At 48.2% G+C, this 15,400-nt stretch overlaps 2 protein-coding genes across 2 annotated transcripts; one reads left to right on the top strand and one right to left on the bottom strand.

Moving 5' to 3' along the window:
* Positions 1-4,050: 4,050 nt before the first annotated feature.
* On the top strand, positions 4,051-9,499 carry LOC119276831 (casein kinase 1-like protein HD16). Its single transcript, XM_037557996.1, has 16 exons — positions 4,051-4,651; positions 4,972-5,085; positions 5,212-5,285; positions 5,404-5,473; positions 5,558-5,613; positions 5,694-5,765; positions 5,837-5,931; positions 6,068-6,134; positions 7,396-7,525; positions 7,607-7,825; positions 7,901-8,043; positions 8,161-8,335; positions 8,460-8,550; positions 8,628-8,785; positions 8,893-9,081; positions 9,169-9,499. The coding sequence occupies exons 1-16, from the start codon at positions 4,370-4,372 to the stop codon at positions 9,226-9,228; spliced, it is 1,995 nt and encodes a 664-aa protein (XP_037413893.1). The 5' UTR covers positions 4,051-4,369; the 3' UTR covers positions 9,229-9,499.
* Positions 9,500-10,215: 716 nt separating this feature from the next.
* On the bottom strand, positions 10,216-12,158 carry LOC119281474. The gene is made up of 3 exons (XM_037561985.1): positions 11,579-12,158; positions 11,131-11,497; positions 10,216-11,003 (listed from the first exon to the last, which is right to left on the bottom strand). The coding sequence occupies exons 1-3, from the start codon at positions 12,070-12,072 to the stop codon at positions 10,758-10,760; spliced, it is 1,107 nt and encodes a 368-aa protein (XP_037417882.1). The 5' UTR covers positions 12,073-12,158; the 3' UTR covers positions 10,216-10,757.
* Between the last annotated feature and the right edge of the window lie 3,242 nt (positions 12,159-15,400).

A 15,400-nucleotide genomic window follows, 5' to 3' on the forward strand; every position in this document is an offset into this window, starting at 1 on the left:
AGCATCCTTTGGTCATCCCCATGGACCTACCATTGTCTCACCAAGCACCAAGAGGACCCATGACTAGAGCACGAGCTAGAGCTCTTGAGACCGAGGTGACTTCTCTCCTTAGTGATATCTCATATGATCCTCTCAAGACATGGCTACTGCCTAAGTCCGGAATGTTGTGCATGATTAGGTACCAAGAGGACCCTCCCGAGGATGCACATGAAGATGGTCAAGTCCCCAAGTCCACGGAGGAAGAGAACCAACGGAAGAAGGCGTGGACAGCTTCGAGGCCCTGGACATCCGGCCCCTGGAGATCTTCCCCACGGCCAGGAGTCTGCAGCAGAAGCTATAGCGGCCGGGCATCCGGTCCCAGCCCGGAAATCTGGCCCGATCCCCGGAAATCCGGCCCCCTCCATCACTGAATGCTCAGGAAGCAACCCCGACAGCCCAGACGTCCGGCCCCCTGTCCCGGACATCCGGCGCCTCCCGAAGCCCCGGACATCCGCCCCTTTGCCCGGACATCCGGCCCCGCCATCCAGAGAGCACCGAGGCCTACTCCACCAGCCCGGACATCCGGCCCTCTAGCCCGGACTTCCGGCGTCTCGCGAGCACCCGGACATCCGGCCCAACGCCCGGTCCCCCCTGCCTGCGTGTAGTGCCTTTGGGCCGTGGCCCTTGTACCCCTTCGCCCCTTAGACTATATATACTCCCTCTCCACCTATGTTTTAGGGTTAGCGTTGATTTAGCTCGTTTATGAGATAGAGCATCGCTCATCCATCCGGATCTACTCCTCGTGAGGGACCGACACCTCCACCCAGAGAAGATCCACCTGGATTCAAGACCTCCATCCGGAGAAGACCATCAAGACCTCCTCACGGAGAAGAACGGTTACCCTTGTATCGTCCCTTGTTGACTTTGGATCTCGTGTTACTTTGTGCCTCGATGATTTAGCACTTGTGTGATCATATTCGTGTTGGTTGAGTGTTTCTCTTGTTTTCCCCGTGATTTCCCTCGTTTCCCTCCGCGCGTTCTTCGTGTTCCTCATAGGGATCCTCTCCAAACGTGAAAGATCGGCCCCTAGGGTTCCGCCCTACATCAAGAACTCTCAATGAAAGCACCAGTATCGGTGTAAAAACCGGTAGACCTCGGGGTAGGGGGTCCCGAGCTGTGGATCTTGGATAGATGGTAACTAGAACAGGGGGGCGATGTTTACCCAGATTTGGGCCCTCTTAATGGAGGTAAAACCCTATGTCCCGCTCTTGTTTATATTAATGAAGATGTTACAAGTACATAGTTGATCTATCTCGAGATCTATAGATGTGGCCTAACTCTAGGGCTAGGAGAATGAGATTACATTGATGTCCCCTCTATTGTCTAAACCCCTCGGCTTATATACATGCCGAGTAGGTCATCTAGGGTTACAAGGTTGGCATCTTGACATGGAGGCGGTGGAAGAGGTCTTGGAGTGTATGGCAAGTCTTCAATAGATGTAGTCTTGATCTCCCCCCAGCTGTGGCCCCCCAAAGTCCATCTGGCAAAGAATGAGGGCCCTTTGGCCCATCCCGAAGTGCATGGACATGCTAGGTTGGTACCCCCTAGCCCATGACACCGTCAGGGGGGTTGAAAAGCATAAAAGCAAAATGAGAAGCAATAAAAAGTGACTAAGAAGTATAGAAAACAAGGTAGTATGTAGGACCTGTATGTGAAGAAAATTCCCTGGCAACAGCGCCAGAAAAAGTCTTGGCCTTGATGACAAGTTGACGAGAAATAACTTCACTCTTTGTTAAACAAATTATTCGGCAACATCTCCAGAAAAGGCTTGTTTCCTCTCAACTAGGAGGTGTCGGTCCCCCAAGTGCAAGGGTTTGTAGCAAGCAACAATTTTCCTTAAGTGAAATCAAGGTTTATCGAACCAACACGAGTTTAATAGCACAACCAATGATCAACACCTAACACATAGATACAAAACTGCCCGGACCCCAATGGAACTAGTGAGGTTTGTTAGTATCACTAGCCTACCAGCTAAAAGGATTAAAAGCACAAAGTGTATGGAAGATTTGATTTTAATGAATAGTAAAAGCAAGGATTTGAAAAGAGTGTTTGATCGAGGTTGAAAGAGTATAAGAAGAAGATGGGACATAATCATGCCATGTATTAAAAAATACTTTGTTTACCTAATAGACCTAACATGTTGACTCATACCATAATAGTGTTCCAATAAACATAGTCATTTGATCAACAAGTAGAATCTTGTCTATCCAGGAAGTTAGTTCCATGCCCATGCTGACTCACGAAGTCAGCAAACAAGACCTTGGTTGGCCACAATTGACTTAATTCCTTGATGCTAATAGTGCATCCTTATGCATGCAAGAAACACGTGTGAAACCTTGCCTACCAGATACCCAACAACAGAGGAAATATTAGTGTTGCTCAACATATGATATATCAGATATTTAACATTAAACATGATAGCATAAAAAAACTTCAGTGAATTATAGGCATTCAAGCGGACCCATGAGGAGGGTACCTAAATCATCTTAAGAAATACAAGGCTAAGTGATCAATTGCTTTCCCGTTCATAAAAAATGTGCCATTGTCCAGTAGATCAATCATAGAACTTTGGCAACCAAGAAAGATTTAGTATCCTACAACCAACTCCTCTCCCCCTATGTGTGCAAACGTTAGGTGAGAGACTTATGAATAAATATCCACAAAAAACTTTTAGAATTCCATAACTTATGCAACACACGATAAATATGATTGAAAACAACAAAGTCAACAAAATATGATTGAACGTTGAATGCTAATATGATAACACAAATACCAAAAGTATTTCACTAGCAAGGTGAAATATTTCTTTACGTTGTAGAAGCCCTAGCAATCTCCGTCGTGGCCTTTACAACGTTCCATGTCATCACCCCGACTCACCTGCATAACCCCTTACAACACTCTCCGACGTTGTCTCACCCGCACTCTTTTCTGTTGTCTCGTAGTATATCTCCAGGACGATGTCATAATCAGAGATCCGTGCTCGAATAGCTAGCCATTCCCCATTGATTTGGAACCCGCCACGTGTAATCAACATTAATAACCATAGGCAAACATTGCATCCTGCGTCCCAAAGGCAAACCACACACTTATAATGAAAACTCAGATCACCTACTTACCTATCAACGTGACCCAGTAGGTCAGTGAAACTCCATCTTCTCAACACAATGGACAGTATGTTGAGTGCCCCCATTTTCAATAGCAAGATAACACCTCCAGGCCCCGTACCAGTTTAAGTGGAGGCCCTTCCCACCTAGGCGCTAGGTTGAGCAGCGCCCACATGCTCGCCACGTGGCCATGCCTCGCCAACTATGGTGAGTGGAGGAGGCAATGAATTTGCACCATTGTTACCCTACTAGCAGCATGTAATTGCACTGCCCACCCTGATCTGGAGCCCAAGGCCTCCCGGTAGGCCGGTATCATGCTTTGACGCCCATGGCCTCCTCCAACCGGTCGTCCGTCCCGTTCCCCATGGGCATAAGCACCATCGTGCCTACCTCCCTTGAGAGCAATTCAGTGCGCCGTTGTGCATCCCTAGCCCCCATAGTCATCCTGAGATAACTTCACCCTAGAGATTGAAGGCGGCGGCGTGCCCATGTGCAGCGCGGTTAGGGTTAGCACACGCCAAGCGCGGAGAGGTGGGAGTTAGGGGCGGCGCGCTCTGACGGCGATCCAGGAGGAGGGAGGGGAGAAGGATGGGAATTATAAGACGTGCGCATGTGGGATTAGCCCGGCCGATTTTTCCGTTGATACTTTGTGCGGTGTCGAAAAACGACGTAAGAACAAAACATAAATGGGTGGCGGAAGGGTTGGACGTAGTCGGACAAAAGTTGGCAGCTGCACAGAAAAGGAAAATTTGGATGGTAAAGAAGTATAGGTCGATTTTGTAGGTCTTTTTTTAGATGATCATTCCAAGTCTTTGTGTAGCTTGTGAGGCCCTGGAAGCAAAGATCTAGACCTCATTACGCCGTCACGTGTTGCAAGTTTGTAATGTTTGGGCGGAGGTACACGCGGTGCTGTGCTAATCCTTTCCTTCCTTCCTTCCTTCCTTCCTCTCTCTCTCTCGCAGCGAACACACTCCGCGTCTAGCCGATTTGTATACATCAGCACCACCGCCTCCGCCCTCGGCCCTCGCTCCCATTCCCTTCCCTCAAATCTGCGCCGGCACCACCGCTCCCGTCCCGCTCCCCGCACTCGCCACCGCACGCCGCGACCGGAACCTTGCCGCACCGCCCCCTCCCCTTCGAGATCGGCGCCGTTACTGCTGTTTGGCGGCGGAATCTGAGGGATCGACAGCGGCGGGGGCGTGGGCCATGGGGCTCAATCGTTGACGATGCCTGTGCTGCGTAGTGCGGCTCGGAGGGCCCGTGAGGCGCAGGAGAATCCGGCGGCGGCGGCGGCGGCGGCGGCGGAAGCACCGGTTGTGCCACCGGCGGCGAGGAGGCGCAGGGCGGCGAGAAGGCAGGAGGCGGGAGGCGTTCGTGAGGCCGCCGCGGCGGCGGAGGAGATCGCGCCCGCGGAGGACTCGAGTGAACGCGCCGGTGAGGAGCCGATGGATGACCAGGACAGCGCCGACAAACAGGCCGGCGAGGATGCCTCTCCAATCCCTGAGACGGTGAGCTGTTCCTACTATGTTTCGCTTCTCCTATGTTTCGATCCACACATACTTACTACCCTAAGGTTCACTTTGTTAATGAGTTTTTTTAGTGGAATTTTATAAGGCTATAAGCAGGTTATTGGTTGCGAGCGTTTAAACTATCCTGAGGTTACTCCATAGATCGTGGATATATGTGTTTTAGCTCGCATGGTCCTGTTCTGTGCTGTTTATTCTACCTGCAAATGTGTTAGCTTGCTTGCCCTAGCTTGCATTTTGCCTCTAATTGTTCCAGATAATCCTGTTTTGTCTTTTAATCTGTGTCTGGTTGTTCTATACAGGTCCAGGTGGCCAATTCACCTAGGTATAAAGTTGAAAGGAAGCTTGGGAAAGGAGGATTTGGCCAAGTATACGTTGGCCGCCGCATTTCAGCTAATGCTCCAGGCGCAGTTGAGGTAATTGATGATCTGGCCACCAACCTACTAAAAAAGCTGGAATAGTTGGCTTCTGGCCTGTGTAACAGTGGAGAACTGGAGATAATATTGGCAGCGGCGAATAAATTTTCTGCTTTTGCGTGATAGGTGGCGTTAAAGTTTGAGCATAAGAACAGCAAAGGATGTAACCATGGGCCTCCTTATGAGTGGCAGGTTTACGAGTAAGTGGATTCATGACCTTGTGACTTTTGGCTACTAGGAAAATAAATGCTTTGCTGTATTTCTCAAACATTGGAGCTGAGTGCTGCTGACCAATTTTCATGGCTACCACATGTATAGTATCCTCGGTGGCATTCACGGGGTTCCTCGAGTCCACTACAAAGGGCGCCAAGGGGATTACTTCATTATGGTAATGGCACTTGCATCGGACTAACATAAGCTTATTTCATTTTGCTCATTTCTAGATTTTTCTTAAATTGCTTAAAAAATGCAGGTTATGGATATGCTCGGTCTCAGTCTGTGGGATGCATGTAGTAATAATTCCCACACGTGAGTTATCAGATTGACCCAAAGTTTCCATAGTTGTTTAGGCTCTTACGTGACCATTAATATCTCTATTTATTTCGCAGAATGTCAGTTGAGATGGTTGCTTGCATTGCTATCGAAGCTATCTCCATACTTGAGAAAGTGCACTCAAAAGGGTGAGTTTGCATCCCTAACTCTTCGTCATCGACCCTTCCCCTTCGTCTCATATATTTGTAGACAATTGCAGATATGTCCACGGGGATGTGAAACCCGAGAATTTCTTGCTAGGACCCCCTGGAACTCCTGAAGAGAAAAAACTGTTTCTCGTCGACCTTGGCTTAGGTAATTAGTTTTACTTGCTCATCAAGTTACCAACATCGCGACAATCCTGTGTATTCAGCTATTCTTTTGGTTGGTGATACGTTTAGGAGTCTGAATTAATCAGGTGTTTTTCATTAATGTTTTTCATTAATGACAGCTACTAAGTGGAAGGATAGATCGACAGGCCATCATGTTGAGTATGACCAGCGACCTGATATTTTCAGGTGACTAGATGACTCCTTTATGATACCTGACATGCATCATTTACATTGTGGCTAACACTTTCTGAATGTTGAATATTCTGTGGTATTTCCTCTATGCGCTCTGTTTCCTGCTTTTCGAGATGTCCATCAACTCAGCTGTTACACCAGAAGCCGTCCTTTTTTTTTTCTGTTACTGGCCAGCCATTTTTGTACTGTCCGTTTGTAATGTTTCCTCATTTGTCATTCTCATATCTTGCGAAACCACTATTTTTTATGTTCTTAACATCGCCATATATACCAGATGCGAGTTGGTACCATTAAACAGATCCTGACTAGCACACTCCCTCTGTTCGGGTATCTTTAAGCTGCTCAGATTTTTTTAGATTTTTTAGATTTGTTAGGCCGGTAGATTACCTCTGGTAATTAAATGCTGCATGCAAGCTGTTGCTACTACACCATGCAGGCATGCAGCCAATGGTGAATGAGTGAGCCAGTTATTTGCGGAGCCGTGGTTATTTAGAGCAAGTATAATAGGTTCTAGTCAGCAGGCTTGCTCCATGTCAGCAAAATCCCATGTGGAGTGAGAAGGGAAGAGGGAGAACGAAGCAGCGCTACTTCTACAGCCGGCTGCTGCATAGGAAACGAGAAAAAGGCACCCCATGCAGCTGGTGTGAGAGCTTTTGGCTAGCGTTTCTTCCTCCCAATCATGTGATGCAATGCTATTGTACATCCATCCTATTATATGAGTCTACTTTTGTGAAGGCTTCAAGTGACATGGCACAATCATAGAGCCAGCAGCAGGCTTTTCTATTAGCCATGCTCTTACCATGCAGGTGTTGCGCGTGTTCTCGTGCAGCTAATTGGGTGCGCGCGTGTGACAGATACCTGAACGGTGGGAGTCTGTTGATAGCTGCCCGTTCTGACTAGGAAATACAGCCCATTTTTTGTCAAATCATTAAGATGTCAAATTTAACCTCATGTAATAGTAATTAGTAGACCTGCCGTGCCTCTGTGCATCTCTGGTCATTGTTTTTACTAGCCATGGACAGGGGTACGTGGAAGCTAGCTATCCATGTGCCAGAACCGTGAGTTGGTTGCGAGATCTTATGGGTTTCAGCTCTAGCCTACCCCAACTTGTTTGGGACTAAAGGTTTTGTTGTTGTTGTAATAGTAATTAGTAGACCTGCTGTGCCCCTTTGCATCTCAGGCTTGCTTGCACACATAGCTAGATCATTTGAACGTCTATACTGGTCTTATTGTTTTATTATGGCTGTTGTTTCAGGGGAACAGTTCGTTATGCTAGTGTTCATGCACATCTTGGGAGGATAGGCAGCAGGAGGGATGATTTAGAATCTCTAGCTTATACACTAGTCTTTCTTCTACGGGGACGTCTACCTTGGCAAGGCTACCAGGTAATTTGTGGGACTCACCTTTCCAGTTATGTTGATTCTAGTGATGTATACATGTAAACTGGTAATTGCTTTTGCCTGCAGGGTGAAAACAAGGGTTTTCTTGTTTGCAAAAAGAAAATGTGCACCTCTCCTGAATCTCTCTGTAGCTTCTGCCCTCAGCCCTTTAAGGAGTTTGTAGAATATGTGGTCAACTTGAAGTTTGATGAAGAACCCAACTATGCCAAGTGTATCTCCCTTTTTGATAGTATAGTGGGCCCAAATCCAGATATCAGGCCAATTAACACAGATGGTGCTCAGAAGGTAGTCTTATTTTGTAGTTTGCTATTTGAAAACATTGCTTCAGTTCTTCTAATCTCTCTTGCAACTTCTATATAGCTTATACACCAAGTTGGCCAAAAGAGAGGGCGTATATCGTTGGAAGGAGAGACAGATGAGCAACCAAAGAAGAAGATCAGGATGGGAATGCCTGCAACACAGTGGATAAGTGTTTATAATGCAAGGCGGCCTATGAAACAAAGGTACCATCTCTTATAAGGCCCAATATTTTGACTCTGGTTAACAGCATGGTGCACCTTTTTTTTTGGTTGAGCAACTGTACATATACACTGTCAACATAACTGTTCTGGATGTTGCAGGTACCACTACAATGTTGCAGATTCAAGGCTTGTACAACACATTGACAAAGGGAATGAAGATGGACTGTTTATTAGTTGCATATCATCTTGTGCGAATCTGTGGGCACTAATCATGGATGCTGGCACTGGGTTCTCTTCTCAAGTTTATGAACTTTCACCACATTTCCTTCACAAAGTTAGTAACCTGCATTGTGTTTCTTTCATGGCAAAACAAGCACTTAACCTTTTGAAGCAAGATTACATATATAATCTGTTTTGACATTACCTATTTATATGTCATGATTTCTGGTTATTTGAAGGAATGGATAATGGACCAATGGGATAGGAACTACTATATAACTGCACTTGCTGGAGCAAACAATGGGAGTTCCCTGGTAGTGATGTCTAAAGGTAACAAGCTGGCAGTTTAATGCCCTTTCTGTCTTACAATAGAAATATCATTTTGACTATCTGGCTTGTCTATCCAGGAACACTGTATACTCAGCAGTCCTACAAAGTAAGTGATACCTTTCCCTTCAAGTGGATAAACAAGAAATGGCGTGATGGTTTCTATGTGACTTCCATGGCAACTGCTGGGAATAAATGGGCGATTGTTATGTCCCGCAATGCAGGGTTTTCGGAACAGGTATCATCATTTGCACTGGTGGTGTTTGTTTACTTCGACACTGCCAAGCTAAGTTCAGTTATTTTGTTTATTTTGCATTCCTTGTTTGTCATGCATTTATTTTCCAGGTTGTTGAGCTGGACTTCTTGTACCCTAGTGAGGGAGTCCATAAGAGGTGGGATAGTGGTTACCGAATAACAGCAGTTGCTGCGACTTGGGATCAGACTGCATTGATCTTAAGTGTACCAAGAAGGAAGCCTACTGATGAAACTCAAGAGACCCTGAGAACATCTGCTTTCCCCAGTCAGCATGTGAAGGTCCACACTTGCACTACTTAATGATAACGTCTGTAATTCTTATCTTGTGAAATTCTTGTGACAAATTGTGCCCTTGTGTCATTGCAGGAGAAATGGTCCAAGAATCTCTACCTTGCTTCAGTATGTTATGGGCGTACCGTATCGTAGAAATCCTTTGCCATGAGAGCTGAAGCGTGAGTTAACCTCATCTTTTTGATCCAGCTCAGCAGTAGTTTTCTGTTTGTGGGCAAGTTGTGAATGCGGCCTAGTGTGTTCTTGTGAAGATGTTTCTGTCTGTCGCTGTTAATTATAGAAAAATAGTGTGTACAGTAGTAAATGTTTTGTAGTCGTGTTAATCCTTTCTGTAGCGGACGACTCTTGACTCTAGTGTAAGGTGATACTTAGATGTGTAAACACCTGACTTAATGTTTTGTGCTCCTGTGTGGTCGCGTGAGAGCCCCAACGAGGTTCTCGCTTCCTACCCTATCCTTTGGGTGCTAAATAATAGAGGATAATTGGTCTGATGCCAACATTTGGCATTGCCAATACTTGGCAAGCCAACAATTGGCAATATCAAAAGTTGCCAAAAATTGGTAACTTCTTGTGAGGTTGGCAAGTAAACTTGGTAACCAATCAAGCACTAGCCACTATTTGGCATGCTAATTTTTGGCATCAAACCAACATGCTCATATTCTCACCCAAACTGACACGCTGGTTCCATTTCCACAAGTCGAGCTGAACTTGAAGTAAAGAGCTGCATTTTCAGGGCAACATGTCCTGCTGCAGCCTCTCAAGACCAAATGGTACACAAGCATGATAGGAGAAAGTGGTAAAGGAGGGCAGAAATGACAAATTTGACCTGTGGTCAAAAAGAATTCATAAAATGAACTGTTCTTAAAAAAAATTCGCTCCGCTGACCTTTTCGTGTAGCGCCCGACAACTAGACGCCACACTATACTAAGCGGCGCCTGACTGAAAGGCGCTACATACCTGGCAAGCATCGCACCTCGGGCAGTTTGAAAATTACTAAGTCAGTGTGCAACGCCTGAGAGCTAGGCGCCACACTATACAGTGCAGCGCCTAGCCTCTAGGCGTTGCACTAGTGGCCACTAGTGATTTCCCTCCGAGCCGCCGGTGTTGACTAATCGCCCCCGCTTCTGCATGGCTTGGTAATCAATCGATCTGGTCAGTCAAACGCCCGCTGGATCGTGTGGTTGACGTTCCCGCACGTACGTAAGGCCGGCCGGGGTGCATGGTGATTTCTCCGATGCAAGCGCGCTCACATGCATGTGTCCGACCCACCCGTGTTGGTTAATCGGCCTCCGCTTTTGCATGGCCTGGTGGTCAATCGATCGGTGCAATCAAAGGTCCACTGGACTATGGAGCAGTGTACATGTGATGAGGCGTAGGCACATGCATGCAACTGTTGCGAAAGGCCCATTCCTGAACGTGTAGGTGGTACATGCAACGCCTAGATGCTAGGCGTTACACTGTATAGTGTGACGCCTAGCTTTTAGGCGTTGCACACTAACTTAGCAATTTTCAGGCAGTCCAAGGTGCGACGCTTGTTAGGTGTGTAGCGCCTTACGTTCAGACGCTGCACAGTGCAGTGTGGCGCCTGGCTGTCGGGCGCTACATGATAGGGTCGGAGGTGTGAAATTTTTTTAAGGACAGTTTATTTCGTGAATTAATTTCGGTCACATGTCAAATTTGTTGTTTTTGCCGTAAAGGAGTACAAGGCAAGCTGCTACAATGATCTGCACATTCAACTGAATGATCTTCCCGGCATCCGCGTCCGGGGGCTCGTTCTCCATGCCAGCCGAAGAGCAGGAGTGGAGGTACTCCGCCGAGATGACGACATCACAGCCGCGGTCTGCTCCGAGATCGTCGTTGCTGTAAGCCGGTTTCCCGGCCACGCTCTTGTAGAGTCCACTGCTCCATGCCTGCATACGTGGAGCGCGAAGCAGGTAAACCGTAAGACAATGTATGATTGTGATGATGCAGCGTGCATTTGCAAGGTCAGTCGGTTTTCGTCTCAAAAAAAGGTCACGCTCAAGATTGGTGCGTCACCTGAAGCTGGTCTCCGACGGTGACCACGACGGCGCCGCCGAGGGGGCGGAACCTGGACCATCCCCGCTGCCGGGAGAAGACGTGGAACGTGGAGGCGCCGGGGCAGAGGTGGAGAGCGAGAGCCCGTGGGCGGCGTGAGCTCTTGATCAGCATCCTGAGCATGTCGTCCTCGCTGATAGTGATGGGGCCAACAGAGCCGCTGCCGCCATCGCACTGCCGGCGGTGGTGCGTGCGGATGCAGAGTTGCGAGCGGTTCGTGTCAGCTCCGGCCAGGGAATCGGTGGCGCCAACGCTGTCCCGCCGCAGGGCGTCCATGAGTTTGGCTGCGGTTTGCTCCAGCTGGGTGAACAGATCGTCTGCTCCCTTCCTGGACACAGCAAAACCAGGGGTTAGCATCATATAGAGTCCTTTGATTAGTTGCCTTCCAATGAAATGGGCAAGTTGGCACCTCAACTGGTCTCCTTCGCTCGGTGACCACCACAGCTCCTCACCATCTTCTCCACCGGCCTCCTCCGGCGTAGGCGAACTCGCCCTCCCCGCCGCAGCTGAGACCAAGCACTCATTGACCCCATGCCCAACCACCTGGAAGCAGCCAAGCGCGACGGCCGCCGACCTCAGAGCCTCCACCGCCGGCCCACCCAGCGAAGCCAGCAGGCGCATGTCGATGACTGGGGGAGCCCACACCGCCTTATCACTCTTCTTCTTCTTCTTCCGTGGGATGGCCCTCTCGGGCAGCCGCAGCACCAGGACCCTGGCGGAGCGACGCAGGAACCTGCCGACCTCGTCATCTTCGTTGCCGTCGGGGCACTCGCCGTACTCAGGGGATCCAGAGCCACCGTTGGATAGAACGCCGGTGACCGGAGACGGGGGCGGCGCCCGGAACCCCAGCACCCGGAGCTCTCTAGGCGTCTCGAGGTAGGTAGCGAAGGACGCAGCAGCCATGGCAACGGTGGTCAATCGATGTATGTATGCTTATTGGATTAGTTCCGGCTGCTCGAACTTACACGTATGGTTGTCCATGCCATGGGGAGAGACACTGCGCCATGTTTGTACAGGTGCTCAGGAGATTATTTGTAGGCGCCCAGCTTGAGCCCTTCCCTTGTTGTAGGGACAGAGTGTGAAGCTTCCTTTTCTTTGTGGCAGAGATGAGAAACCAGATTGCCAGCTCCAAAGAGAAGGTGGTGCAATGATGCTAGGTACGTACATCATTGTGTCAGACGAGCCATACTAGGGAACAGTCTGTGCTGTGTGTTGTGTACTGTCTCAATATCCTTCCGCGTTCTGTTAAAGATGTTCCTCGGACGACAAAGTGCTTTGCTCTCTTTCAACTGCTTTAAATGAAGGCCTGCTCAGCGTCCTGTCGCTCCATGGCGTTTCAGTCAGGTTCTTTATTCGCTAGCTTTCGGTGTGTTGTGCTAAGAAAACACGCAATTTTTCGACTAATTTAATTCATAAGTAGATAACTAGCATGGCATTGATAGAACTAACAACATACTGGTACTGATCTAAACAAGCACATACTACGTAAATAGTAGACAAATCTACACACGATGCTAGCACTGCTAATACATAAATTATCAGGAGAGGGATAAACGCGGTATACCCTCCAGTAGGCCATGCAGAAGCCGCCGCTGCGGTGGCAGCAGCAGAAGCGTCCTCGGCGGCCTTCTTGTCGGCCTCGGTCTTCTCGGCGGCGGCGCGTTCGGCGTCGCTGGACATGGTGATGACGGAGACGACGCGGACGTAGAGGAAGTAGTGGATCGGAGGCGAGCAGTCGCGTAGTCGCTTTCCAAAAACCTATTCGTCTCTCTCCCGTACAGGAACTAGAGAGACGGAGTTTCGGAGACCCGCTCTCCCATCGACCGTGTACGCGGCGGACGGGATGGAGTCACCGGCGACAGCAACAACAAAGGAACGACGGTGGGCGATTCGCGTGGAGCAGATGTGATCTGGTCATGGCGGCTAGGGTTAGGGGACACCACACACTTATATAGACGTAGCCGCGTGGAGAGACGTGGGCTTGACCCACGTCCGAGTCCGTGACAGCCCATGATCCGACGTCTCAGATCGTGGCCCTGCTGTCAGAACCTCTCTGTAAGTGACTGGCAAAAATAAGCGCATAGGTGTGAGCTCAGCTCGGCTCATTCCCGCAACCCGCGACGCGTCGTGATGAGGCGAGGCGAGGCGGGCGGCGGAGGAGGAGCGCGCGAGGGCCTCTTCTCTTCTCAAGCTCCAATAGCATGTAGAAGAGCCACCCTTATAAACCACTCCAACTTTCCTTTCATTAGCATGGTGGGACTAAATTTTCCACCACCTTGTCATGCCACCTACATGGGCCCTTAGAGATCAAATCTGAAATTGTTATATGGGCTCTAGGCCCATCTCACATTTCAACAATCCCCCACCAGATCTCAGGGGCCCACTTTGTCCTTTGTTCCAAACGTTGTTTTGATATACTAGTGTTTCAGTGAAGACCTATTAAGGTTGAGCTTCACCTAGAGCAAGTAGCTACACTCCTTCACAATTGAAACAATGGACTAGGCCTTGAATTGTCAGTTTGGTGTAAAGAAGTTTCACCACATGTCTTACTAGTACTGGGCTGCCGAAGGCTGACCCCTCGGGTGGAGCATATAGGTCACACTCCTGGCCTATTCATGAGCTTACTAGAGATCACCCCAATCTCATAGACTGTGACTAGCAGTCGGACTCACATAGGTGTGTTGCTCCAAAGATCGCTCTGTAGGATAGCATCTTGCTTATACGTATAAGCCTTGAAACACATTAAGACAGTAGTCATCCTTCCATACAGTTTCTGAGAGTATTGCATCTCCAACGGAGTGGGTTAGTAAAGTTACTCTCCTCAGTTCACCACTGGCTTGTTTTCCCAGGTCCTACTTCACGGGATCTCCGATCACATAGGTTGGGTTATCACCATGGCAACTCATGTGGGTCTCATACCCATCTCCCTCGATGCACTATCTATCACTATACGCGATAGCCCTTTCGTAAAGGGATCTGCCAGATTCTTAGCCGTATGGACATAGTCCAACGCTATCACTCCGGAGTTTCTTAAATTTCTAACAGCTTTTAATCTCATTTTTATGTGTTTGTTGGACTTCGTGTTGTCCTTTGAACTCTTCACCTTGGTGATGACAGTCTGATTATCACAGTTCATAAGGATAGCCGGAACCGGTTTATCAACCAATGGCAAGTCCATCAAAAGATCTCGAAGCCATCCTGCTTCAACACCAGAAGTGTCTAATGCTGTTAATTCTGCTTCCATTGTCGATCTCGTTAAGATCGTTTGCTTGCAAGACTTTCAGGAAACAGCGCCACCTCCAAGAGTAAACATATACCCAGTTGTGGCCTTCATCTCATCAGCATCAGAGATCCAATTCGCATCACTATACCCTTCAAGTACCGACGGGTCTCCGGTATAGTGAAGTCCATAGTTCATAGTACCTTTCAGATAGCGCATACCTCTTTCAACAGCATGCCAATGTACATCACCCGGTTTGGAAACGAACCGGCTCAGTTTGCTCACAGCAAACGCGATGTCAGGCCTCGTTGCGCTCGCTAGGTACATCAATGAACCAATGATTTGAGAGTATCTCAATTGATCTTTAGCCATGCTTTTAGACTTTCGAATCAACACGCTAGGATCATATGGTGTTTGAGATGGTGTGCAGTCCGAATATCCAAAACGGCTCAACACCTTCTCAACATAATGGGATTGCAGAAGTGTGATCCCACCCTCATTATCTCTCAGTAGCTTGATGTTCAAGATAACATCAGCCACACCAAGGTCTTTCATCTCAAAGTTCTGAGATAGAAACGATTTGACCTCCTCAATGACTTTGAGGTTTGTTCCGAATATCAGTATGTCATCAACATACAAGCACAGTATAACTCCTTCGTCCCCACCATGGCGATAGTATACACATTTGTCAGCCTCATTAACAACGAAACCAATAGATGTCAGAGTTGTATTGAACTTATCATGCCATTGCTTAGGTGCTTGATTCAGGCCATATAAAGATTTCAGCAACTTACACACCTTCCTTTCCTGACCATCTATCACAAAGCCATCTGGCTGTTGCATGTAGATTTCCTCATTTAGCTCTCCATTCAGAAAAGCCGTCTTAACATCCATTTGATGGACGAGAAGACCATGTGAGGCCGCCAACGAGAGTAATACTCGAATGGTTGTCAGTCTAGCCACAGGTGAATAAGTATCGAAGAAATCTTCCTCTTCTTTCTAGTCATAGCC

This window comes from Triticum dicoccoides, chromosome 3B, assembly GCF_002162155.2.
Source record: "Triticum dicoccoides isolate Atlit2015 ecotype Zavitan chromosome 3B, WEW_v2.0, whole genome shotgun sequence".
Classification (NCBI taxonomy): domain Eukaryota; kingdom Viridiplantae; phylum Streptophyta; class Magnoliopsida; order Poales; family Poaceae; genus Triticum; species Triticum dicoccoides.

What these genes read in the sequence shown, in the direction of transcription:
- LOC119276831 (XM_037557996.1), top strand. Translation starts at nt 4,370, where the DNA reads ATGCCTGTGCTGCGTAGTGCGGCTCGGAGGGCCCGTGAGGCGCAGGAG. An exon ending in TACCTTGGCAAGGCTACCAG is followed by an intron (nt 7,526 to 7,606) that starts GTAATTTGTGGG and finishes TTTTGCCTGCAG; the next exon opens with GGTGAAAACAAGGGTTTTCT. An exon ending in ATGCAGGGTTTTCGGAACAG is followed by an intron (nt 8,786 to 8,892) that starts GTATCATCATTT and finishes TTTATTTTCCAG; the next exon opens with GTTGTTGAGCTGGACTTCTT.
- LOC119281474 (XM_037561985.1), bottom strand. Translation starts at nt 12,072, where the DNA reads ATGGCTGCTGCGTCCTTCGCTACCTACCTCGAGACGCCTAGAGAGCTC. An exon ending in AGCGAAGGAGACCAGTTGAG is followed by an intron (nt 11,498 to 11,578) that starts GTGCCAACTTGC and finishes TGCTGTGTCCAG; the next exon opens with GAAGGGAGCAGACGATCTGT. An exon ending in CCGTCGGAGACCAGCTTCAG is followed by an intron (nt 11,004 to 11,130) that starts GTGACGCACCAA and finishes CCACGTATGCAG; the next exon opens with GCATGGAGCAGTGGACTCTA.